Here is a 25,073-nt window from a genome sequence, read left to right on the forward strand (position 1 = left end):
AAACTCAATTTGGAATAATTAATAGTGTAGAGACTAGTCTTAGAATAATACGATAATTTGAAGTGTGTTATTTATAATTTAGCTCGAGAATTCCCCATCCACACCTCCCTTAATCCCAAAGATGTCTCTTAGAGACAATGAATACAAATAACAAAAGTTTGAACAGAGTAAATGTGTAATTTAATACATCAGGTACAAGTCAGTGAAGCATTACCATTTTGGATTTAGTAATTCTTGGTCTGGAAAAAGAAATCATCAAAAAATTGGGTTCTGCTTTTGACTGTAGAGTAATGTATAAATTTTAATGCACGAGGTACAAGTTATTGCAGCGGTGTATCTCTGGAATTTGCTATTTTTGTTTTGGGAAAAGGAATTACCAAATCTTTTGGCCTGCGCTCTTTACTGTCTCTAAATGGTCTACAAATCGTGGGTTTTGACCCTTTTTTACTTCCCCTTCTATAATCTTCTTACGAATTCTCTTCCTCAATTGTTATGAGTTTTGTGATCTCTTTGTTTAGAGGAATTCAATTCGATTTCAGTGTTTTTAGGGTTTGGTGATGATGGTGGAGTGATGTGTAGTGAAGGTATTGTTGTTCATCATCAACAACAAGAAGCAGAATGAACTGTGTGTAGAACAAAAGACGATTTGCTTTGTAGAGATGTCTCCTGTCAAATTCTTGTTTATGTTCTTGTTCATATCAATCATACTATGGCTTCTGTTCATGTGAGTAATCGATCAAGCATCTATCTTTTTATTTGATCAGTTTTTGTATTTTCAAGGGAAAACTGCTATATTCGGGGAGCTTGAATTTTGGAGTTATAGGGGAATGATCGAACATATCACAGCATTTGACTATGTTATTGCTACAAATACAGAATCAATGTAATAAAAATTTACATGGATGGATGGAATTGGATTATTGAAGTCCTATATCATAATATAATAACAAGTGCACTGGTGCATTCTTTTGACAATATTTTTTATATTTGTTGAAGTGCCAAACCCATTGATTCTGCAAAGTTGGGTGGAAGTTGAGTCTAATATTGTCTGAGTATACTAAATATCATATGGAAAGATTAATTTTGTGTAATTGGTCTATGAATGGAATGTTAGATCACTGAAGTTTTACTGTCTAATTTTGTAAGTGGGGAATGGGTACATTACCTTTTGGTTCTTAGATGAATCAGGAGGTTGATACTCTTAAGTGATACAGAATCCTTATCTTTTAAATGGAAAGTGTGTGAATTTGGTAATTTGTTTACAAGTTATGAAGATAGTTTGCCAATATAATGCTGTTACGTGTGGTTTACAGATAGAACCACTTCTCAGGCACTCCCTTCCGTCCTTGACATTTATTATCTGGAGTATTACAAAGATAGTCTCAGGAACTTACTGTTTAACCTTAATAAGAATATGGAGTAGCTAACTAGCCACACCATTTTGATGCATCAAACAATCAGTTTAATTAAGTCAAGTTATACATACTCCTGGGCCTCAATAAAATGTGACGGTTTCTGCAGTTTAATTGAAAGTAGTAGTTTGTTTGCAGTGTAAAGTTGTGATTTTTTTCTTTGAGTCCGTTGAAATGAATCATAGTCATGTACTTCTAGTTTCTATTACACCAAGTTGTGGGGGCATACTTCATCACGTATGTTACATCAGAATGAAAGATGTTGTTACACTAACAGTAAGGATGAAAACAATACAGTGGCTTAATTGAAGGTATTACGGATTCTTTTCTTAGTTATTATAATCTTTATCCATATACAAAATTTCTTATCATTTTTTCCTATACGGTTCTTGGGGGGTTCATTTTGAGCAACATCTATCCTGATGAGCCGTTTATTGAATCATAGCAATTGATGTTCGATCCTCAACAGAAGGAATAGATATTCAGAAAGGGGGTTATTATGATCAGATCAAGAATCAAACTTATCTAAACATTCCTGCTATTCTCTATTTATGTAAAAAAGGTGCTCAGCCTACAGGAATGGGCTTGTAATGGTCAAAACACAATCTTGACCCTATATGGTTTCGGACTTCTCTGGTAGGAGAGCCTTATGGATCTTTTTGGTACAATGTGTTACATAGCTCTCTTTTGTTATCTCTGATCGTGATTTGAGCTTTCTACATTTTCTATATCATCTCGTTATCATATATATATATATATGTATATATATATATTTTCCTGTTGTTGATAAAGATGCTTTAACGAATAAGCAGCATGGTAACTTATATTTTTATTATTATTATCATTAGGCACCTAAGGAAGTGCAAAATAAACATAGTAATGGCTAAACCTGCAAGATTTAAGCTGACAATCAACAAGCTGTTTAGGACTAATAAGGAAATTTGAGCTGAACGATTAACAAGTTGTTTAAGATCAATAAGGAAATTTGAGCCAAATAATCAACAAGTTGTTTAAGACTAATAAATGAAGGATCTTTCTTTGCTAATGCTGATCTCTTTTGTCTTTCTATCGAGTGTATAGTTGAGATACGGTCTGAGTATGAAGTAGAATATGGTTAATTGGTCATATGAAAATGGATATATGTGTGTGTATATATATATATATATATATATTTCTTATTGGCTGTGAATTTTGCAAAAGGAATTACATTTTTTGGGCTTATCTTGCAATTCAACTACAGTGCATCATGAATCTAATGGATCCTATTTTAAATTTTAATTGCACTCGAAGTTTAGAAGAGTAGTAAAGTTTGTGCAATTAATGATTCTTTAATGAAGGAACACACCGTGGTTTGATCTCATAGTCATATGTTTAATCATGCTTGGTTTAGAACAAATTTTATTATATTGCATCAATGTACTTAAAAGTTCCAGAGGCTAACTAAATATCAATTTTCAGATTTGCTTCCAAGTTAGTTGCTTGGACTTTAAGTCGGATTATGAAAGCATCGGTGGCATTTAAAGTTAGTGGATGGAAATGTTTGAGGGACATTACGATCAAGTTTGAAAAGGTGATTCCTTTTGGCTTTGGTCATGGTATCTGCTCAAATATTTAATTTCATTGATGCTAGCGCTTCAACCTTCCATGTACTGAGCTAGTTTATTCTGGTCTTTTAACATACATCTAATTGTGATTCAATTCTTTTTTCTTCCGGTATGATTGCTTTTATTTCTCCATGTCAAAATTATTTTTGGATTCTAATGATATGCATATTGAATTGGTATTTTTCAATTGATTCACATACTCATATTAATTTCTTGTATCAGGAACTCTATAAGCCATAAAGAAACTTAATTCAAATTGTTAGAATGATCTATATCAAGTAGTTAATATTCTAGAGAACTCTTATCTTTTTATCTATTTTGGAATGATAAATTGGATGCATATTAGCTAGGGACCTGTTTGTTGGATCTGAAGCATAACTTTTTGAACATGGTCGAAATAAGACTTATTTGACTTGAACAAAATCAAGGAATTCTTTGTCAAGACAGGAGGCAGGTACATGGATATTGGATCAAAAAGATAATTTTCTGTATCTTGTTAATATAGGATTTGTCGCTAGCGAAAGGCAATATAATACATGGTCAAAATTGGGAACTTATGTTATACATTCACTAATTTTTGCAGTAATCCACTGATACCATTTGAAGCCTTACCATTGCCAACAAGTTTGGCCCATTATGCTCTTCACTGGACTTGACATAGCTATTCATCTTACAACAGATGATATATTTCTTATTTTTGTTTTTTGTAGCATATTTTTATGCACCCTTTTCTATTGATATTGTTTCTTTTCAAAAATCAAGTACATCTTCTCGGTTTTATGATTTTCGTGTAATTGCATCTATGTTCATTTTAAGTATCTTTCTGCTATTGATATGACATAAAACTTAAACTACTACCAGATCGTCTAATAGCAGCTAACTGACATCATACGTTGTTGACCTTGATGTTATCCTTGGCAATTTGCAGGGTGCGGTTGAATCGATTTCTGTTGGTGAAATCAGATTTAGTCTACGGCAATCCTTGGTTAAACTAGGGGTTGGTTTTATGTCTAGGGACCCAAAATTGCAATTGTTGATAAGTGACATAGAAATTGTTACAAGAACTTCAAACAGAAATACAAAGAAAACAGAGTCACGAAAATCTCGCAGATCCCGCAGTAGCCCAGGCAGAGGGAAGTGGATGGTTGTGGCTAACATGGCAAGATTCTTATCAATTTCTGTGACAGATTTGGTTGTAAAAGTAAGTTGTTCCGATGAAAATTCTCATGTTTATGACATAAATCTTTTGGTACTCATTCTTGCTTACTGCTTCGTCTTGTATGAAATTATCTTGTACATATATATATGTATATATATTATTGATATGGTCATTTATAGTTGGCATGATTTGGAGTTTCTGTACAGCTTCTTATATTCATTAGACGCCAAAGACCATGGAGCAGGCAAGTTGGCTTGTCATAGAATAGTGTTTAGCTAATGTTTAAAGTGGTTCATGCAAGGATGGGTTACTAGCATAACCTGGCTGATCTGCTATTCAACTTGGGCATTGTATTAAATATTAATGGTGTACTAATTTCCGTTATATCTATCACTATATAACAAAGTTGTTGATAGAAGATATTCAAATATAATAGAAATCTAATAATTTGTTGAATTCAAAATTACAGAATGTTGTGGGTTAATTTTTTTGTCTATGATCTGTAAAATTGCATTTTTAGGGCAACTCTACGGGGACAAATGTCCCACCTGAAATTAAAGTTATCTGGCCCACTGAGAATCAAGGTGGTGTTTGGACTAAAATCCGAATTAAATATTATGAATACCCCCAATTTGAATACCCCCAATCAAGGCATTTTCTCTGTAACTTGTCTTCTCCTGAAGTGAGTTCTTTTAGATTTGTTTCTCAACCAAGCTAGTGGGCCATCTGCCATAAAGCTTAATGCCTCTGCAATCTGCCATAAAGCTTAATTAATACCTCTGCAATCTGTCATGGACTTACCCTGCCAGATAATTCTGCTAGGCCTCTATTCTACTGTAAAACTAGCCAAAGCAGCATGGTGGTCTAGCTATCCACTTGGTTCAGAAAATCAAGGCCAGAAGTTATTAAGTAGCCCTATACCAACAGGATGTTCCATCCACTGTCACTCTGAGTTACTCTCATAGTAATCCAGTATTTTCATGCACGTTTACACTCTACTTGCATATATGTCAGCACAAAAAATCTACATATAACTTCTTTTAATGAAAAAATGGACATCAAATGAGCGTTCCCTTATTCAATGAGTGTTTAGATTATATTCCTCCATGGTGGGCTGCATTACTACAGTTTGCCTGAGAAAAAGGGTTCATTGGAGTATGTAGAAAGTATTTCTGTTTCTTAGAGGCAAATTTGTATTATGTCATGTGCGCTATTTCCATGTAGTAGAATGTGGGAAAATATACTTGTTAGCCATAGCGGCTAGTTGAGTTGCAAGAGTAGATTTCAATGGAGGAGATTCTTTTAGGTAACCACTTGACACAAGAGGGTGCTCTTGTGGCTGCCTCTTCCCATCATGAGTCCCAGATTGTTGGTTGCATGTTTTTTATAACTTTTGTTACATAATGTGGAAATATTGGTCAAACACACAATATTTGATTATAACCTCAAAAGTCTTGTAAAGGTATATGGGTTAAATTTCCTGTTAGGCATGCTATCCTTTGCTTTATAAAGGTTTCATTTTATCAACTGCTTTTGATTTTCTATTATTTCGGGGCAGACACCAAAAGCTACTGTAGAAGTTAAAGATTTGGGCGTCGATATATCAAAAGATGGCGGTACAAAGCCTTCTCTTTTTGTGAAGCTGCAACTTTTGCCCGTTGTTGTTCATCCGGGTGAACCACGTGTTAGTTTTGATCAATCATCTAGCTTTAGCAATGGTGAAAACTTTACTGTGGGGCAGACATGCTTTGCAACAATAGAGAAGGCTTCTGCTCCTTTCATTTGTGAAGAATTCCATCTCTCGTGTGAGTTTGGTCATGATAGGTTGGTTTTCTTTGTTTTAAATATGTTTTTCCACAAACCTATATTACACTATTTAAGAATAATGAGTACTTGCTTGTTCTTTTTCTTTGGCTTTTTGTTCATTTGCAGAATTTCTAGTAGTTTATTTCTGTGTTCTAGGATTGTTTATTTGTTATTTTACATCACATGAACAAACTGTTGTTGGTATTGTTGTTTGAATCTTATTCTTTTGTTGCTTGCGAACTTGCAATTAAGCTAGTCATTTATCGGGCCAAGACCCACTTCCTATTCACTTGCTAAGATAGAAGGCTTTCTAAATGAGATCGACTTCATGACCTGGGTATGTTTGTGCTACTGCTGCTCAGAATTCAGATAACAGCTAACTCGACTAAAACCATGACACCCATAGTTTATGATCTTAAAGAGAAAAACATATTTTAGAGGTAGAAGATTATATTTATAATGTTAGAGTGACAGACTCAGCTTCTGTAATGTACTGATCTTGAGCGAGAAAATGTGCACTTTATATGGATGATGATAATTGTATACATGATTTCAAAGAGTATGAGTGTGCGAGTCATTTGCACTTTGAGGTGAACTTCTAATTCTAAAAATGTCTGTTATTTCTGAAAAGAAACTGCACTATGGTTTTGGGGAGAGAGAATGAGGTTTTAGAAAAATACATAAATGTTATATATTGTTTCTTTTTCTTCGTTAACCCATAATGTCCTACCCAGTTTCAAAGATATCCGACTTGTATTATTATAAGTCATTTGGTTTGCGTTGAATATGGTTGACAAAGTTTTGACATGGGTTAGAATGGGTTCAGATATTTATTTGGGTTCACAACCTAACCCACCTAAGTTTGCAATTCAATAGAACGAGAGACATACTTGGGGGTGGATTATCTGTTTTCCTGGTGTGCTGCTAGGATAAGAAAGCTCCTATTTATCTCTCATCTTTTGTGTTTATCTATTGAATAGCATTGGTTTTTTTTGGGAGGAGAAAGGGGGGGGGGGGTCTATTGGGATCCTATACTTGGGAGAAATCTCGTTAGTTTCTGGTGCCGGGTTGTACAGGTGGCTATAGGCCCTAATCTCACATGTCAGAAAAATGAATTTGTACAGAGCATCCAGGAAGATGGTCCTTCATAAATGCTTCAGTCTACAGCATTGTTGTATGTTTTTGTCCTTCCCATTGTGTGCCTAAAACTTTGGAAGTTTCTTGAAAGATGTGGAGTTATATTGGTATGTTTGAATAAAGTTCACTTGGGATCAGTGTTAATATGTGCCCCTTTATGTTTCTTCTCCTCTCTTTTACGTGCATGGAGTTATTAGTTGATGGGATAGGTACCAGACTTATGTATGTGGCTGAGCTCTGTTTTGCAATCTCCATTGATTTCTATTGATATTGAAACAAGAAGGTTTCTGGTCTAGGTGTTGGGTGTTGATGGTCCTTTGCTGTTTTTTTTAATTCTCTATTGAAGCTTTTGTATATATAATATAATACTCTTGCTGCAGAGAAGCAGGTATTGTAGTAAAAAATGTGGACATTTCTATTGGAGAAATCGCTTTGAACATAAATGAGGAGCTGATTCCCAGAAAGAAGTCATCTGACACCCAAGTTGATGAAGTTTTACAATCGAGCATGGAATACAACATCGCCAAAAAGCAGAAAAATAAACAAGCTGCCCTTTTGGCTGTGACCAAGTACACTTCATTCATCCCCGAAAAGGTTGGCTACTGTTGTATATGTTACTTGCATTTTCTTCTGTTCACTCCCCTGCCCCCTTATGAGTTATAAGTAACTTTCCTAAGACACTTGTAGCAGTTGAACCATCACATTTCTGTTGGGATGACTTGGATCTATTATCTTCTCGATCTTTCCCTTGTGTTTGCATCTTCTATTTTTTGGCCCATGGGGTTGCCTTAAGGGTGTGCTTGGTACACGGACAGGACTGGACTGGACATGACAAGACAGGACTGGATAAGACTAGACTGGACTAATTGTCTATTTGGTGTTTGATACGAGTATGACTAGGATAAGACTGGACATGTTGTCTGTATAGTTTTTGGTAAGCTCGACTGGACATGACAAGAATATTAAAATGACCAGATTGCCCCTCAAACGTACTTGATGGAAATTAATACATGAAACCTGATTCTTGGCAATAAAGTCTATTACAAACATATCTAATAATTTAAAATCATCGAATGACTTCAAAAAATATTAAATACAATTTTAATCTATTTAAAACAATAAATTCAATAATATTATGATATCTTTAATTTATATTTATAATTAGTTATTTGAAAATGGAAAAATTAATGGTGATCTGCTGTGTTAAGTACAGATATATTACTTGTATCTGGGTCTTAAACCCTAGTTCTCTGAATTTTGTTGAATGAAGTCAATCCAATGCCTTGGTGTTGCAGAAAGAGATTGAATTATTAGATTATATGAAGGGCAAGAAGTGTCAATCTGGGTCGTGCAATTGGTGGGATCTGATGACGATGAGACCCTTTGGGGCAAAATTATTGTATGTAGTAAAGAGGATTAATGGGGGGAGTTCATCATCAGGGTGTTAAGGTTTTTTGTTTGAGAAGAAATTAGGGGATCATTTTGCAGCCACACTTCTCACCTAGTATGGAAAGTATAACAATATCTAGCAGCAATGGGGTTATTGGCTTGATGAACATCAAGGTCACAACCATTTTAAAGTTGGACAGGATGATGGAGCCGACTTCAGGTGATGGAGCAGACGCCTCGATGACGGAGCAGAGGAGAGGGTAATGGAGCAGACTAGGGAGGTAGGCGTCGGAGCAGAGGATAGGGCATCGGAGCAACGAGGAGGTAGGTGACGGGAGAGCACAATGAGTTCTGAATCTGATATGGGTAGTAATATTGTCCGAATTCCCTGTTTTCTGTTCCACCTATTTTGGTGGGACAAAAAAGTGCATTTTGGTCCTAATCAGTCTTGTCTTGTCCCAGTAAAATGTCATGCCAAATGTGGGACAGAGAGTTTTTGTTTTGTCTTGTCACATTCTATCCCGCATACGGCATACCAAGCGCACCCTAAAGGAACATGAGGGGCACCGGAAGAGTAGACCTTATGCTTAACATGAAAACTCATTGGGTCACCCTTTTTGTTTTATTTCATCTTCCTTCCCAACTAGTTTGGGATGAAAGGCTGTTATTTGTTCTGTATCTTCCTTGGACTGTTTGTAGAGCACTTTGCTAACCAATAAGTGCTGCAACGATCTTAGAAGCCTACTAAGATACACAGGTTAGACTGTTCCATATACATCTTTTGGATACTATATTCCATTTTGTGTTGGGATCAGCAGTGTTCTCCTTCAAAAAGTTCGATTTGGTAGTTTATATTAGTGGTAGCTGATATAGTCTCTGTCTCTGTGATAGGTTTGTCTCACTTTGCCAAAGTTGAATGTGAGGTTTGTGCATAAAGAACACTGTGTTGTTATGGAGAATAACATTATGGGCATCCAACTAAAGAGCGTGAAGTCTCGGTTTGTTGAAGATATTGGAGAAAGCACCCGTCTTGATCTTCAGTTGGATTTCAGTGAGATTCATGTATGAGTGCAATGTTTAATATCTTGGCCATACAGAGTCATTGATATTGGTCATAGTTCCTTTTGTAATGATACTCTCTTTAATATGGTGTAGCTTCTTAAAGAAGCTGAAAATTCTATGGTGGACATTCTGAAGCTTGCTGTTATTTCTTCGGTTTACATTCCATTACAGGTACGTATATATATGTTTTCATAAATATCTTCAAATAGCTAGTAGGGTTGCTACTTATGATTTTTCATCTCTTAGGTGGCACTTTAATAGATATACGATATACGTTGTTGAAAGTATCCACTAAGCAATCCTATTCTGGCAATTACTTCTTTAAATAGCCACCTAAGTGGATATTTAAAAGTCTGTTGATGCCCCAACATTGAAGCAAGAAGCTGTCTGAAATTTTGTTGTGCTTCTTCAAGAGAATAATCAGTGGCAAATTCTTACTTTATTTGCATGTGAAAGTGACTAGTTATAAAAACCCCTGAGGTCCCAGCCTATATCAATGTACCCCTTGATGTTAAGGAACATATATGACAAGTACTTATTTTGTCCCACTTATAGGTGCTCTGTGAATTATTAACAGGCAAGAGTGAGAGTGAGTTATCTTTTCAGGGAGGAGAACCTACAAGAACAGAGAAGTGGTTTTTAGAGTTGGACAGATTTAGAAGAATGTTAGATCTACTTGGGAAAATTCAGCCTAGCAAGAGTTATTGGAGAGAGTACTTTGTCTACAGAAAGTATATCCAAACTATCATTAGATGTATAATAACTTCTTGTTTTCTCCTCACATGTCCCCCAGATACCATGAACAGCATGCCACTATAACATGGCAGTTTTGACCATTTTGATTACAATTTTTTTTATTTACAAGGTTTAAGTTCTTGATTCAAGTTGCCTTCAGTTGGTTCTTTTGTGGATTTCATGTTACATTTTTGTTGATTTATTTCTTTGCTAAATGTAAATTTTGACAAGCACTTGCATATAAAAGAAAACCTTTTTGAATTTTATGATTTAGCTTTCCCTGACGCTTTTATTGGCTACTGCATATATTGTATGATGCTATATGTTAACATGTAATATATTTCTTGTTGAGATGGCTCATGTGTCTAATGTTAATTTAAGTGTATATGGTGTCGAACCTTGAATTGCCTTCTGCTTTATCATTTCGCAGCACCAACTTCTCACCTTTTAGAATGCTTGGCCTTTTCAGCCCACATCACCTATTAGATCTGAAATTGATATTAAGCTCGGAGGCACCCAGTGTAACTTAATTATGGGAAGATTGAAGCCATTGATGAAATTGCGCTCCTCAAATAAGAAAAAGATGGTGCTTCAAGATGAAAATTCTAATCCAGTGACAGTCAAGTCAAGTGGTTCCAAAGCCATTATGTGGACATGCACAGTTTCGGCTCCAGAGATGACTATTGTGCTTTTTAATTTGAGTGGATTGCCGATATATCATGTAAGTGATTTATCTTGTCGCAGTCCTACTTTATTGTTTATCTTGTCGTTTTAAAGTTCCCTCTAGGATTTCTGTACGTAACTGGTACACCTCATGCATCTTGTTGTAATCTATCATGCTTGAGTTCAATATTTAGATCTGTTATTGTAATACAGTCAATCTCTAGACCCCTTACGTGTTGTTACTCACTTCCTTGGCAATGGAAAATCAACTTGGGGAAAATGAATATTGCCAATTAAAGACCAATTACAATTTCAAATACAAACACCAATTACAGTTTATCATGGGATACCTAACCATGGAGCAGTGTCCTTTGGGACTAAGCTACGCCTCAGCAACACAGTGGTAACAATTTGCCAAGATAGAAATTAGTTCTTATCTCTTATAATGCAGAATATAAATTTGGTGGTGTCCCAATTTTATTAGCTATAAGTAAGCGTATCTTTATTGTGTCATGTGTCCCAACCATCAGCTAAAATAAATGTATCTTTGATGAAGTGATATGATACTAAGTCAAACTTAATCATATTTATTTGGTAGTCAGCATGATAGCATCATGTTGTTGGATGCAAGTATATTGTAATGAGGTTAAATTTTTTGGATATCACAATTCACAACTACGTTCCATAGTACTAAGTAGGAAATCTTTATCAGGCTACTTTATGACTTAACATTACACGGTAGCTCACATAGAAACCATGCAATCTGTTGTCTAGAATACAAACAAGATGTTTTGTTGTAAACATACTTGCAGCCACAATTGAAGATTTCAAGTATTAGGTTTGTTTTTAAACAAAATTGAAAGTAGTGGTCTTTAAGGCTTAGGGCCTGTAACTTCCAAGTTCAAAGATTTGCACATATACTGACAGTTTTTGTGGCTAATACTTCCAGTGTAACCTCGATTCCTACACTTCTCAGTCTAACTACCTGAATTTCTATTGTTAAACCAAGTTTTGCCAATTATCGTTATCATAGTTATTTAATTCGGAATGATTGGTTACATAAATCAGCAGTGTTTTCCCATTTTCGTACAACTGTTGCTTGTTAAGATATATATGACCAAGAATGTGCCAGGTGAAAGACAAAAGACTGCATCTGAAAAGGAAGTTTCAAAGAAGAAAACCAAATTTTTCAAAGCTAGTTACATCTGATGCAGATCCTCTTTAGTTTCAAAATCTTTGCTTTGTGTACCTTTGGTAAAAATGACACATACCATCTCTGTAACACAAATTGGGTTATCAGTTCATCACCTTTTGGAAGGTTTATTGAAGTATATGGTTGCCAACTTGTTTGAGAGAGCATTTTCTTGAAACACAATTCAGCGACATCTTTTATGCTTCTGTCTCCAATATTGATAAGCACCATTCTTAAGACGGGTATGGATGTATGGAACTGGGAATCATTATGATCATTGATCATAGGCACTCAATAGTTTGCATTCTTATGGATGGCTGTTATGTCACTACTTTTCTGCTTTCACAGTCACCAGAATGGTGTATAAGTCATCCTATACATTGTGTTTACCACCTACTCCTCACCTTCTCCCTCTCTTCGTAGTCATGGTTAAGTTAACGTTTCTTATGCTTTTTTTTCTACTTTCATTTGCTTTCAGGGTTGCTCACAGTCCTCGCATGTCTTTGCCAACAACATATCAAGCACAGGCACTGCCATCCACTTGGAACTTGGAGAACTGAATTTGCATATGGCAGATGAGTATCAAGAATGTTTGAGAGAAAGCCTTTTTGGCGTGGAAACAAATACCGGTGCGCTATTGCATATAGCAAAGATTTGCCTGGATTGGGGTAAAAAGGATAAGGAGTCACTTCAAGAAGACAACTCTAAGTTCATATTGGTTCTGTCTGTTGACATAACTGGCATGAGTGTGCACTTGACATTCAAGCGTGTTCAGTCCTTGCTATCCACTGCTTTGTTGTTTAAGGCACTGTTGAAAAGTTCATCCCCATCTATTAAGACATCTGAACAAAATCGGGTAGGGCGTTCTACAAAACCATTAGGAAAAGGGATTCAGCTAATAAAATTTAATCTGGAACGCTGCTCTGTAAATCTCTGCAGTGATGTAGGCTTGGAAAATGAAGTTGTTGAGGACCCCAAACGTGTCAATTATGGATCACAAGGTGGTCGTGTTCTTATTAGTGTCTTACCTGATGGGATTCCTCGTACTGCAAAAATAGCATCAACAGTTTCTGATGAGCACAAGATGGTGAAGTGTATTGTAGGCCTTGATATTTACCATTTCTGTTTGTGCTTGAACAAGGAGAAACAGTCCACTCAGGTGGAGCTTGAAAGAGCTAGATCTGTATATCAGGAATATCTGGGAGACAACGATTCTGGCACAAAGGTGACGTTGTTTGACATGCAAAATGCAAAGTTTGTAAGGCGTGCTGGAGGTCTTAAAGAGATAGCTGTTTGCTCTCTTTTTAGTGCCACTGATATTACAGTCAGGTGGGAGCCTGATGTTCATTTAGCATTGATTGATCTAGGGTTGCGACTAAGGCTACTGATTGACAATCAGAAGCTTCAGGCACATGAGGACACACTCATGAAGGACATATATAGTAGTAGAGATGATGAACGTAGAAAAAAAGTTCATGTGGGATCATTACAGTCAGAAAAGAATAAAAAGAAGGAATCTCTTCTTGCTATTGATGTTGAGATGCTTACTGTAACTGCTGAAGCTGGAGATGGTGTTGAAGCCATGATTCAGGTTCAGTCAATCTTTTCTGAAAATGCTCGTATAGGTGTACTTCTTGAGGGACTAATGCTAAGTTTCAATGCCGCAAGAGTGTTTAGGAGTGGCAGGATGCAAATTTCCCGCATACCAAATGCCTCTGGTGGTGCTTCTAATGCGAAAGTTGAGTCAGATACTAAGTGGGACTGGGTGATTCAAGCATTTGATATACATATTTGCATGCCATATAGGTTGCAGCTGCGTGCTCTTGATGATTCTGTAGAGGAAATGTTGCGAGCTTTAAAGCTTGTTGTTGCTGCTAAAACAAAAATAATATTTCCATTTAAAGAAGATGGTGCAAAACCAAAAAAGCCTAGTTCCTCAAAAATTGGGTGCATAAAGTTCTATATACGAAAGCTGACTGCTGACATTGAAGAGGAACCAATACAGGGTTGGCTTGATGAACACTATCACCTAATGAAGAATGAGGCTCGTGAACTGGCTGTTCGGTTGAGTTTGCTTGATGCAGTTATTGCAAAAGGTAACCAGTCTCCTGCAGTTGCTGATACAGATGATTCTATTCATGAAGGCATGTTCCAAGTTGGTGGAGAAGAGATTGATTTGCACGATACATCAGCCATTGAAAAACTTAAGGAGGAAATCTATAAGCAGTCATTCCGCTCTTATTATCGGGCATGTCGGAGTCTTGTCACAGCAGAAGGATCAGGTGCTTGCCAGGATGGATTTCAGTTTGGTTTTAAGCTTAGCACTTCGAGAACCTCTCTTTTTTCGATAACTGCAACAGAGCTTGATTTAAGCTTGTCAGCAATTGAAGGTGGTGAAGCAGGGATGATAGAATTTGTACAGAAGGTTGATCCGGTTGCTCTGGAATATAAAATTCCGTTCTCTCGCCTCTATGGAAGTAACCTTAATTTGCAAACAGGCTCTCTTGTTGTTCAGCTGAGGAACTATACTTATCCCCTTCTTGCTGCAACCTCTGGTAAATGTGAGGGTAGGATCGTGCTCGCTCAACAGGTCAGAATATAAGTTTCCTTCACTCACTCTCTCTTCTCTCTCTCTAGTTACATTCAGTTTTTTGTTTCCCACTTTTTTCATTTGGACCCTTTACACCCTAACCTCTCATTCCTGCCTCTTTCTGAAATAAAAGACATGCACATGTTTTTGTGCACACCGTGGTTGTGAAATCCTTTAAAATGTGGTAACCGCCAAACTGATGATAAAATGTGTTAAGTAAAGAAATGATGTTCTATGTATTGCTAATTTAATTTCTGTGGTGTGTGGTGCTGGCTCATTTTTGGTGATGATAATGTTATTCATCAAATCATAGGAGTATAGGTTTATTACCTATATCTTTTTCATTTCTACCATGCATAAGCACAAAGTCATTAAGTTACTTGACTGTGTAGTCTCAAGTTCAAAAGCAAAAGTTTCATGCTGAACCATGTATGATATTAAATACTTGGGAAAATTGCACCAAAATGGAACCAACTTTCATCTAATTTTTATTTTGGGGAACCAACTTTTAAAATCGTCATTTTGGGGAACCAACTTGCACCTGATTCCTATTTTGAGGAACCAACTTTCAAAATTGTCATTTTGGGGAACCAACTTGCACATGATTCCTATTTTGGGGAACCAACTTGTAAAATAATTATAGAAAAATAACTAAAATTCATTTTTTTCCAAAAATTAATGCAATAAAATCTATTTTTCATTTCAAATCTCGTTTTTTTAATACAAATATCAAATTGAACAATTTAAAAAAAATCCAAATTACCACAATAATAATTGTTTTTTACTAATGCAAAAAAAATCAATGTAATAGAAAAAAATTAATTGATGCAATAAAAAATAAATATTAAATATCACATTCAAGATTTTTATATCTAACCAATCCATATGATATTAAAGTTTAAATCAAATTTGGCAAATCAAACCAAAAGTTTGATAGAGACCCTTAAATTACCTGTTAACAGTTCAACAGATCAACCAGACCCTTAAATAAACAAAAAGTTTGATAGAGACCCCTAAATGACGATTTTGAAAGTTGGTTCCCCAAAATAGGCATCAGGTAAAAGTTGGTTTCATTTTGGTGCAATTTTCCCTAATATTTATTTTTTATTGCATCAATTAATTTTTTTCTATTAAATTGATTTTTTTTGCATTAGTAAAAAAAAATTATCATGGTAATTTGGATTTTTTTTTAAATGTTCAATTTGAAATCTGAATTAAAAAAAAACGAGATTTGAAATGAAAAATAGATTTTATTGCATTAATTTTTGGAAAAAAACGAATTTTAGTTATTTTTCTATAATTATTTTGCAAGTTGGTTCCCCAAAATAGGAATCAGGTGCAAGTTGGTTCCCCAAAATGACGATTTTGAAAGTTGATTCTCCAAAATAGGAATCAGGTGCAACCGTGCAAGTTGATTCCCTAAAATGACGATTTTGAAAGTTGGTTCCCCAAAATAGGAATCAKGTGCRAGTTGGTTCCCCAAAATGACGATTTTGAAAGTTGGTTCCCCAAAATAGGAATTAGGTGAAAGTTGGTTCCATTTTGGTGCAATTTTCCCTAAATACTTTCTTGAAACTATATGAGCTTTTACTTATAGCTTCACTTTGAGATTTTTGAATTGTTTCTGCTTTCTTGCTATCATTTTTGTTTCTGGTAAGGAAACAAAACTAGAGAATGAATAAAAGAAATGATTCTGAGTTGTTATGCAGGCCACACCTTTCCAACCTCAAATTCTTCATGATGTCTATATCGGTAGATGGAGGAAGGTGCAAATGTATCGTTCAGTTAGTGGCACAACTCCACCGATGAAAACATATTTGGATTTGCCATTGCTTTTCCAGAAAGGCGAAATATCTTATGGAGTGGGTTTTGAACCAGCTTTTGCTGATTTGAGCTATGCCTTCACGGTAGCTTTACGTAGAGCTAACTTGAGTGTCAGGAACCCAAATGCTTCCAATATTATGCCCCCAAAGAAAGAGAAAAGCTTGCCATGGTGGGATGAGATGAGAAATTACATTCATGGAAAGACCACATTATGTTTTTCTGAGAGCATATTTAATATTCATGCTACGACAGATCCATATGATAAGTCTGATAAACTACAAATTTCTTCTGGATATATGGAGCTCCGACACTCAGATGGGCGTATATATGTTTCAGCAAAGGACTTCAAGATGTTTACAAGCAGTTTGGAGAATTTGCTACGGAATTCAACAATTAAACCTCCAGCTGGCACATGTGGCGCTTTTTTGGTGGCCCCAAGCTTTACTCTTGAGGTTACAATGGACTGGGAATGCGAGTCGGGCAACCCACTCAACCATTTCTTGTTTGCGCTTCCTTCTGAAGGTGTCATTCGTGAAAAGATATATGATCCTTTCAGATCTACTTCACTATCACTGCGGTGGAATTTCTCTCTCAGACCCGTCCCCTCCTCTGAGATTCTTTCACAGTCCTCCACTAACAATTATGCTGCATTTGATGAGGTTCTGGGTGACCCGTCTAAATTGGAGAGCGATTCAATTAGTTCACCAACTCTGAATGTTGGTCCTCATGATTTTGCTTGGCTCATAAAATTCTGGAACTTGAACTACATTCCTCCTCACAAATTGCGTTACTTCGCTAGGTGGCCTCGCTTTGGCGTCCCAAGATTTGCTAGGTCCGGAAACCTTTCATTAGACAAAGTCATGACAGAATTTATGTTCCGCATTGATTCAACTCCAACCTGTTTAAGGCATATGTCTTTAGATGATAATGATCCAGCTAAAGGATTGACATTTAAGATGACAAAGCTGAAATTTGAGATGTGTTACAGTCGTGGCAAGCAAAAGTATACATTTGAGAGCAAGCGTGATATTCTTGATCTTGTCTACCAGGGTCTTGATCTGCATATGCCTAAGGTATTTCTTAATAAAGATGATTGCACGAGTGTCATTAAAGTTGTTCAAATGACGAGGAAAAGCTCAAAGTCTTCATCCACGGACAGAGTTGTAAATGAAAATGTTGGCAATGCCAGAGGATCCACAGAAAGGCATCGTGATGATGGATTTTTGTTGTCATCTGATTATTTTACGATTAGAAGGCAAGCGCCAAAGGCAGATCCTGCTAGATTGTTGGCATGGCAGGAAGCTGGTAGAAAAAATCTTGAGATGACATATGTTAGGTCAGAATTTGAAAATGGAAGTGAGAGTGATGAACAGGCAAGGTCTGATCCAAGTGAGGATGATGGGTATAATGTGGTGATAGCTGATAACTGTCGTCGCATCTTCGTCTATGGACTGAAGCTCCTGTGGACAATTGAAAACAGGAATGCTGTTTGGTCATGGGTTGGTGAGTTATCTAAAGCTTTTGCACCTTCAAAACCTTCTCCTTCACGTCAATATGCCCAGAGGAAGCTGCTTGAAGGGACCAGGGTGCAAAATAAAAATGAATTTCACGAAGATGTCTCAAAGAACCCTTCTATTGGTCAAGGTGGAAGTTCTTCTAAACAAAAGGAGGCATCAGGATCGGATCTGTCTCTAACAAACCCATCTAAATTAGAGTGTCAATCATTTGGTGCTCTTGGTAAGTGCAAGGCCACATTAATGTTTGCTTTGGAGAAGCATCTATTGATATAACATTGATCTGATCATATTTTGGGGTTTCACTTTATTATCATGATAAATATGCATCGATTTTACATATCAGTAGCTCTGATCAGTGTTGCATGTTCTCCTTCATATAACATCTAGATCCTTGTAAGGCGTTATTTCTATGTCTAAACTCTTAGTGCATTTTTTGTTGTAATTGATAGACAAGCACGTGTTTGACGACTCTGATGAGGAGGGCACTCGTCGTTTCATGGTAAACGTTATCGAGCCACAATTCAATCTTCACTCGGACGATGCCAATGTAAGTTGTTATGGTGTTAAAACTAAATTTCTTTAGTGGAACTTTCTCACCCGTGAGAAATATAAGCAACCACCTTTTCCGATGCATGGTTTGCTATTTTCTCTTGTGTCTTTAAGTTCTGTATTCACTTTTGTTACTTCTAAACTAAGACACTCGTATGGTAATGCAATGAAGCCTGTTATTTCATGACTCCATTTACCATGTACATAGCCTTCATTCCTTTTTAAGTTGTTTGTCAGTTCCCTCCCGTGAGAATTTTGACAGGAGATTTAGGTTGACCCCTGTAATTTGTTAAGGATTGTGTGTGGTGTAGCCTTTGGCTGGGACTGCAACTACATTGGAAGTTGTGGTTTTTGTTTCCAATACTCAAACCACCAAATAAGGCCATCTGGCTTTTGTGAGTTTGATTTCTTTCGATACTTCAGTTTCTTGTTTTTTTATAGTTTTTTATGTAATCGTGCTTAATTAAGCCTAAATGGTGAAAGAACTTATTAGATAGTCGTTACTAAGAGTGCAAGATGAGTCGTCAAATGTTTAGTTTGTTTTCTAAATGTTGAGCATCTTTTGAATGCAAATTTTGTTCATTTTTTATTTTTGTCATTTGTAATATCAAACAATCATTTTGAAATGCTGAAGAGGAATGATTAAGAACTGATGAAGCTCTATTATGTGAATTTGGAGATCGAGTTATTACCAAGAATCAAAGATGAGTTGAGGATGCTTGATTAGGGGTTGATAAAATTAGTCATCAGTCATCAACACATAGAATAGAGAATCTTGTTCATTTCTGTGGGATTCTGTTGAGGAGGACCGGCCTTCTAGACTCCACCAGAACTAAACGTGTGGTGCTGCTAATGTAGATTGGTAAAACGGAATTGTGACACAAAAGAGTTCCTTTAGATACTACGTTTGGATTTGTGGGTTATATGTTGGTTTTCTGTTGTTTGAGGCATTATGATTTTACATTTGAACTGATCTTTGAGGTCCAAATATCCAGCCATGAACCGTCTTCATATCCTAATGATCGACTGCAAACCCTGTTTCAAATGCCATAATATTGGTGTAAATGGTCTAACCTGTGATAAATTAACCTAACATTGCACTGCTCCGCAACAATACTCATGTGTCTCTTGGTTTCTCCAATACAAGCGATTCAAAAGGGCACACTTTGCCCTATTTCATGCGTATAGGTTTGCCTTGGCACCTTGTATTAAGGAGAGTAACTTGACCATAAGAATGTCACCTAGTTTCTTCTTTTATCCTTGTTTGTGCTGTAAATGCGAAAAAAACTAGTCATTTATGTAAGCAATATGTTTGCCTTGAAAATATTTGTTAAATTCATCATGGTTCCTAAATGAAAGAGGAGATATATATGAGTAGAACACGAATGAAATCATAACAGAAGAATATGACAAGATATTTTGTTTCTACTGCTTGATCATGGATTGTGTATATGTTGCATCTTACTGGTCGTTGTTATGGTCAACAGGGTAGATTTTTGCTTGCTGCTGTTAGTGGGCGAGTTTTAGCTCGCTCATTTCATGCGGTTCTCAATGTCGGTATCGAGATGATCAAACAAGCACTTGGCAGTGGAGATGTCAACAATCCTGAATTGACATGGAATCGCATGGAGCTCTCTGTGATGTTGGAACACGTGCAGGCCCATGTTGCTCCAACTGATGTCGATCCAGGGGCTGGACTTCAGTGGTTACCAAAGATCCGTAGAAGCTCACCAAAAGTAAAGCGTACTGGGGCTCTACTTGAAAGAGTGTTTATGCCATGTGATATGTACTTCCGCTACACCAGGCACAAAGGCGGAACGACAGATCTAAAGGTGTGCTTGTTTATAGCATGCTCTAGGCTTAAGAGAAACTCATGCCCAAGGGACAAGATGAAATGCTGCCACTGTTCCAAGTGAAGCTATGAAATGAACCATGCAAATAAGCTTTCATCTCGTGCCAAAAAGAACCTAAAACAAATTAAATTACATTTTACATTTTGAATAAAACAACACAATTGATTTAAATCCCCTTGATCTTCATTATCAGCTTCATATGAAATATTAGGCTATTCAAGGTTCAAATGGTAGCGTGTAGTCTGGCATATACAGTTCATCATATCTGTATAATTTCCATCTTCTTACATACCAAGTGCTCATTGTATGACCTACTTGAGCATCTTTGATACTTCTACTTTGATTGACATCAGATGATCAAATTGGAAATAGTGGAATTACTGTTAATGCTTTCTGCTATCTGATAAACACCCTAACGTAAGTAAATAAGACATGCCTTTGCATTGGTTGATGCCTGGCTTACTAGGTGTTTGACAAATGGACAGAAGGGCCTCAGCTGTTGACTCTGATGAGCTTGGATGTGCCGTTAACAACCATAGATACACCAACAACTATAATTATGAATTATATACTTCCCCTAGAGTTGCATCATAGAAAGATGCGATGTTCTCTCTCTCTCTCACTCACACACACATACACACAGACACACTATTTTATATATAAGATTCATAGCTGTTGAAATCTTTGTGTCGCAGGTCAAACCTTTGAAAGAACTTGCGTTCAATTCTCAAAATATAACAGCAACAATGACATCTCGTCAGTTTCAAGTTATGCTTGATGTTTTAACCAATCTACTCTTTGCCAGGCTTCCTAAGTAAGAATCTCTTTGTTTATCACGTTTTTACTCTTGAAGTTGTATGTTATTTCTTGATAATTTGGGATCAACCTATTTTTTGATATAATGGATTTAAGAATAAAAAATTTATTATATGCTCATATATTACCACCCTCAGTTTTGAATTATTGATTGCAGTTGTTGAGTATATTTTATTGTTTTCTAATATCTAACTTGTGTACAAGGAAAGTGAGATATGACATTGTCGTGAGCGACTCTAAGTGCCAATGCATGTAATTATTTAGTTGAGATTATTGGTCACCTTTAGGAAAAAACCCACTTACTTTTAGGAAACCCCTTATGGAAACCACGTGGAAATCCTTTTACATCCTTGGGGGAAATCAATCTCATGGTTTTTCTGTGTGCTTAGGGGATAACATTTGAAAGAAAAAATTTGGACATCAAACAATAAAAATTTCCCCAGGCCATGCTGGAACTCATCCTACAACGGGAATTCCTTGGATAAAAAGGACTTTGCGTGAAGAATTGGACAATGTGTGATTCCTAGTCCATGGGGAGTTCGTCAACATACATAAACGTGAAAAGTCACACAAGGGTCATGGCTGGTAATGGTATCCTAATACAAGGGGCCAATGGGAAGTCAAGGGAACCTAGAAGCATATTGTCTACCATGAAATGACCCCTACAGTGGTCAAAGAATACAAAAGCAAAGTGACATCTGGCTGTAGTTATTATATATCCCCAGAAACCATGACAAAAAACCACAAATTAGTAAATGATCATCTTAGGATCATGATATGTTATGTTCGAAGAACTAATTCCATGGAATACCCACCTTTTGAGGACCCTTAAATGGCCAAATGTACCCAAAAGGGTTAGCTAGGCTGTTACTACCATATCACAAGGAAATCCCATGACAAACGTGCTAGTCAAGAACGAATGGTTTTTTTGGGTAGCTTGCAACGGCAAAACTATTGTACCATTACATGTGGGATAGCTAGAGTGCTGACTTTTGGATAAGATCAAAGTTGACCATGTGTTTATGAGACAAGGGGACACGTTATTGTGTTGCTACTAGGAAGAGGGAATCAACATTGTAGGTGGCTTTGTCAAAATAACATCTTTATATATCTGCTGGTCCCTCGAGATTATATATACCTATCTAAGCACATAATTTGAGACAAGTCAAAATTCTTAAGGTGATCCAGTTATTGCAGTCTTTGATCTGGATGTTGTCCATAACTCTTTGTAAGAGACATTGTTTTAATTCTCCACTGTTGTCTTCTCCTAAGCCCATTTGTTTTTCCATGGTAGTTTTTTTAACAATGGTAATTCAGTCCTAGTATTTCTCAAGAACAAATAACCTAGATGTTTTTGGATTATTAGGTTCAAATTAAATTAATTTTAATATTCTTCTATAGTTTATGTATTTTTATCTTTTAGAATGACTGAAACAAATATTAAGATGTTTCAAGATAAAAAGTTACCTATTTGACACTCATGAGCCAAATGGGCATTTAATGATTGAGTCGGATGCAGTATAATGTAGTTATCCAACACAAACTTCACTTCCCATCTATGAGGTAATTCAATCAATTATGATTTTTAAGCTGCAAACATCCATTAATGGAGCATACTCAGAAGCTAAAAAAATTTATGATGGATTACTAAGCGAACCAATGTTAGAGAAGATGAAACTATGACCAGTTTTACCTGAGGGGATGGATTTTTGTTGAGACTTACTAGTTAAGAATCTTTAGATGGACTGCAGGCAATGTGTTGATAAGCTGCAAGATATGTAGCTCAACCATTCTCTTGTACTCCAGCCATTTGACTGAAGTTTGTAATTCAGGCCACGGAGAAGTAGTCTTCCCAAATCAGCAGAAGATGATGACGACATTGAGGAAGAAGCAGATGAGGTGGTTCCTGATGGTGTTGAAGAGGTAGAGCTAGAAAGAGTCAACCTTGAACAGAAAGAGCGGGCACGAAACTTGCTTTTTGATGATATCCGGAAGCTCTCTCTATTTACTGATGCCTCTGGAGATGTGTATTCAGAGAAGGAAGGGAATCCTTGGATGATAACCTGTGGAAGATCTACATTGGTAAGATGCAAGTGTTTTCAACTAACTATTTTGGTATGCCTGGCAATGCTATGATTGTCTCGTACTCATTGAGTGTTCCAATATATCGGAATGTAGGTGGTGCTAATGGTCTTGTTAAACATTGTTTCTTTGTGGCTCCTTAGTAAACTATGTACAGTATAGGTTTGATATTATTTTCCTGTGCCTTATGCATTTGAGGTAAGTTTTTATATAGTGCTTGCATCTAGTTTAAATAAGCAAACCATGTAAAGCCATATTTAACTTTCAGCTTTTGTGGTTTATGTTGCCATATGCTTGAAGTTATAACTTTCAACGCCTCCCCAATCCAAAAATACAAGTGTCTTCATGATGTAAGCTGAATTCATGGAACATTTTGGGTCCTTCAGATGCTGATTATCCTTTTATATATCCCAAGCCCTTGGTATTTCCTGATGCCTTTTATGTTGATTCCTTAAAAATTGTTTTTATTTGAATCATACACTTGGAAAAAGTTGCATTACATGTAGACTTAGATCCATACAACTCTTCTTACAGTACCTCACTGACAGAGCTAGTTTCTAGATCATATGAAGTATGTTGTTAGTTCTCCATTGTTATGTATGTATCTCCTGGTAGTGAAATACAGGTCTGATGTTTTGTGTCAAAAGTCTAAAATATGGGTTCGCATATAAACATGCAACAAAGTTTGTGAGTGTGCATTCTTTTGGTGTGTGCATTCTTTTGGTTTTTGTTATAAATAAGACAACTAGAAGCTTTACATTTGCAGGTGCAAAGATTGAGGAAAGAATTGGTAAATGCACAAAAATCTAGAAAGGTTGCTGCTGCTTCTTTGAGGGTGGCTATGCAGAAAGCTGCACAATTGCGACTTATGGAGAAAGAGAAGAATAAAAGCCCTTCATGTGCTATGCGCATATCCTTGCAAATCAACAAAGTGGTTTGGGGAATGCTTGTGGATGGGAAATCTTTTGCGGAGGCTGAGATAAATGACATGGTAAGTGTTTAAATAATTTTTTTTTGTTATACCATAGGTGGAAGACAGTGTCTCTTACGAGAAGAAGCAGCTTTGTATCCAAACTTGTTGTGGGATACACTTAAATTGAACCCCAAAAGAGGCTACATAATGGTTGCAACCGAAAAGCAAACATAACGAGATGAAACTGTAGGGGTTATGGGACATAAATGGCACCTTTCAAACACTTTCATGTTTAAGGCCAACTCCTTTGGTACATACATCTCATGCAAATCTCTCTTCACTGCCACCGTGTCAAACTTGGCTGGCTTCCGGTTCTCTTAACAATCTCTACCAATAGGTTTTTCAAATGTTTACATTGGAGGTGACCAATCCACTGTTAACAGTGTTGCCTCACTTTTCTTCAATCATGCAGTCCGACTTTTTCTCGCATATCCTTAATTTAGTCCATCCCTCGTATTGCTCACATCTACCACAATATTTACATCCATGCTACACTCATCTTGTTACATGTTGATCTTGGTGGCTCAACATTCTGCCTGGTAAAAATTATCGCAGATATGGCATCTATAGAACTTAAATTCCTGTTCCAATGGGATTTGTTATTAATGCTGTGTTTGGTACATGGGACAAGATGGGACAAAACTCACTATCCCACGTTTGGCACAACATGGGAAAGGGACAACATGGTACAAAAAAGGCTTGATCTTGTT

The 25,073-nt window shown here is 36.4% G+C and overlaps 1 protein-coding gene across 7 annotated transcripts in view; it reads left to right on the plus strand.

Annotated features, from left to right (window-relative positions):
- Window positions 1-428: 428 nt before the first annotated feature.
- Window positions 429-25,073, plus strand: part of LOC112503711 (protein SABRE) — a 33,352-nt gene continuing 8,707 nt past the window's right edge. For 3 of the 7 annotated variants that reach the window (XM_025107697.1, XM_025107701.1, XM_025107703.1), the window contains exons 1-15: window positions 429-724; window positions 2,871-2,982; window positions 3,945-4,217; window positions 5,734-5,999; window positions 7,499-7,712; window positions 9,399-9,569; window positions 9,663-9,740; window positions 10,756-11,025; window positions 12,638-14,749; window positions 16,459-18,310; window positions 18,540-18,637; window positions 20,127-20,471; window positions 21,188-21,306; window positions 23,141-23,390; window positions 24,157-24,381. In XM_025107697.1, the coding sequence (XP_024963465.1) occupies window positions 660-724; window positions 2,871-2,982; window positions 3,945-4,217; window positions 5,734-5,999; window positions 7,499-7,712; window positions 9,399-9,569; window positions 9,663-9,740; window positions 10,756-11,025; window positions 12,638-14,749; window positions 16,459-18,310; window positions 18,540-18,637; window positions 20,127-20,471; window positions 21,188-21,306; window positions 23,141-23,390; window positions 24,157-24,381 (6,450 nt within the window). In that variant the 5' untranslated portion in view covers window positions 429-659. Of the gene's footprint in view, window positions 725-2,870; window positions 2,983-3,944; window positions 4,218-5,733; window positions 6,000-7,498; window positions 7,713-9,398; window positions 9,570-9,662; window positions 9,741-10,755; window positions 11,026-12,637; window positions 14,750-16,458; window positions 18,311-18,539; window positions 18,638-20,126; window positions 20,472-21,187; window positions 21,307-23,140; window positions 23,391-24,156; window positions 24,382-25,073 lie in introns of those variants that run through there. The other 4 variants (XM_025107698.1, XM_025107699.1, XM_025107700.1 and 1 more) reach the window with 4 other exon arrangements.

The sequence above is a fragment of the Cynara cardunculus genome, unplaced genomic scaffold (genome assembly GCF_001531365.2).
Source record: "Cynara cardunculus var. scolymus isolate 2C unplaced genomic scaffold, CcrdV1 Un_Scaffold_3614, whole genome shotgun sequence".
NCBI classification, from domain to species: domain Eukaryota; kingdom Viridiplantae; phylum Streptophyta; class Magnoliopsida; order Asterales; family Asteraceae; genus Cynara; species Cynara cardunculus.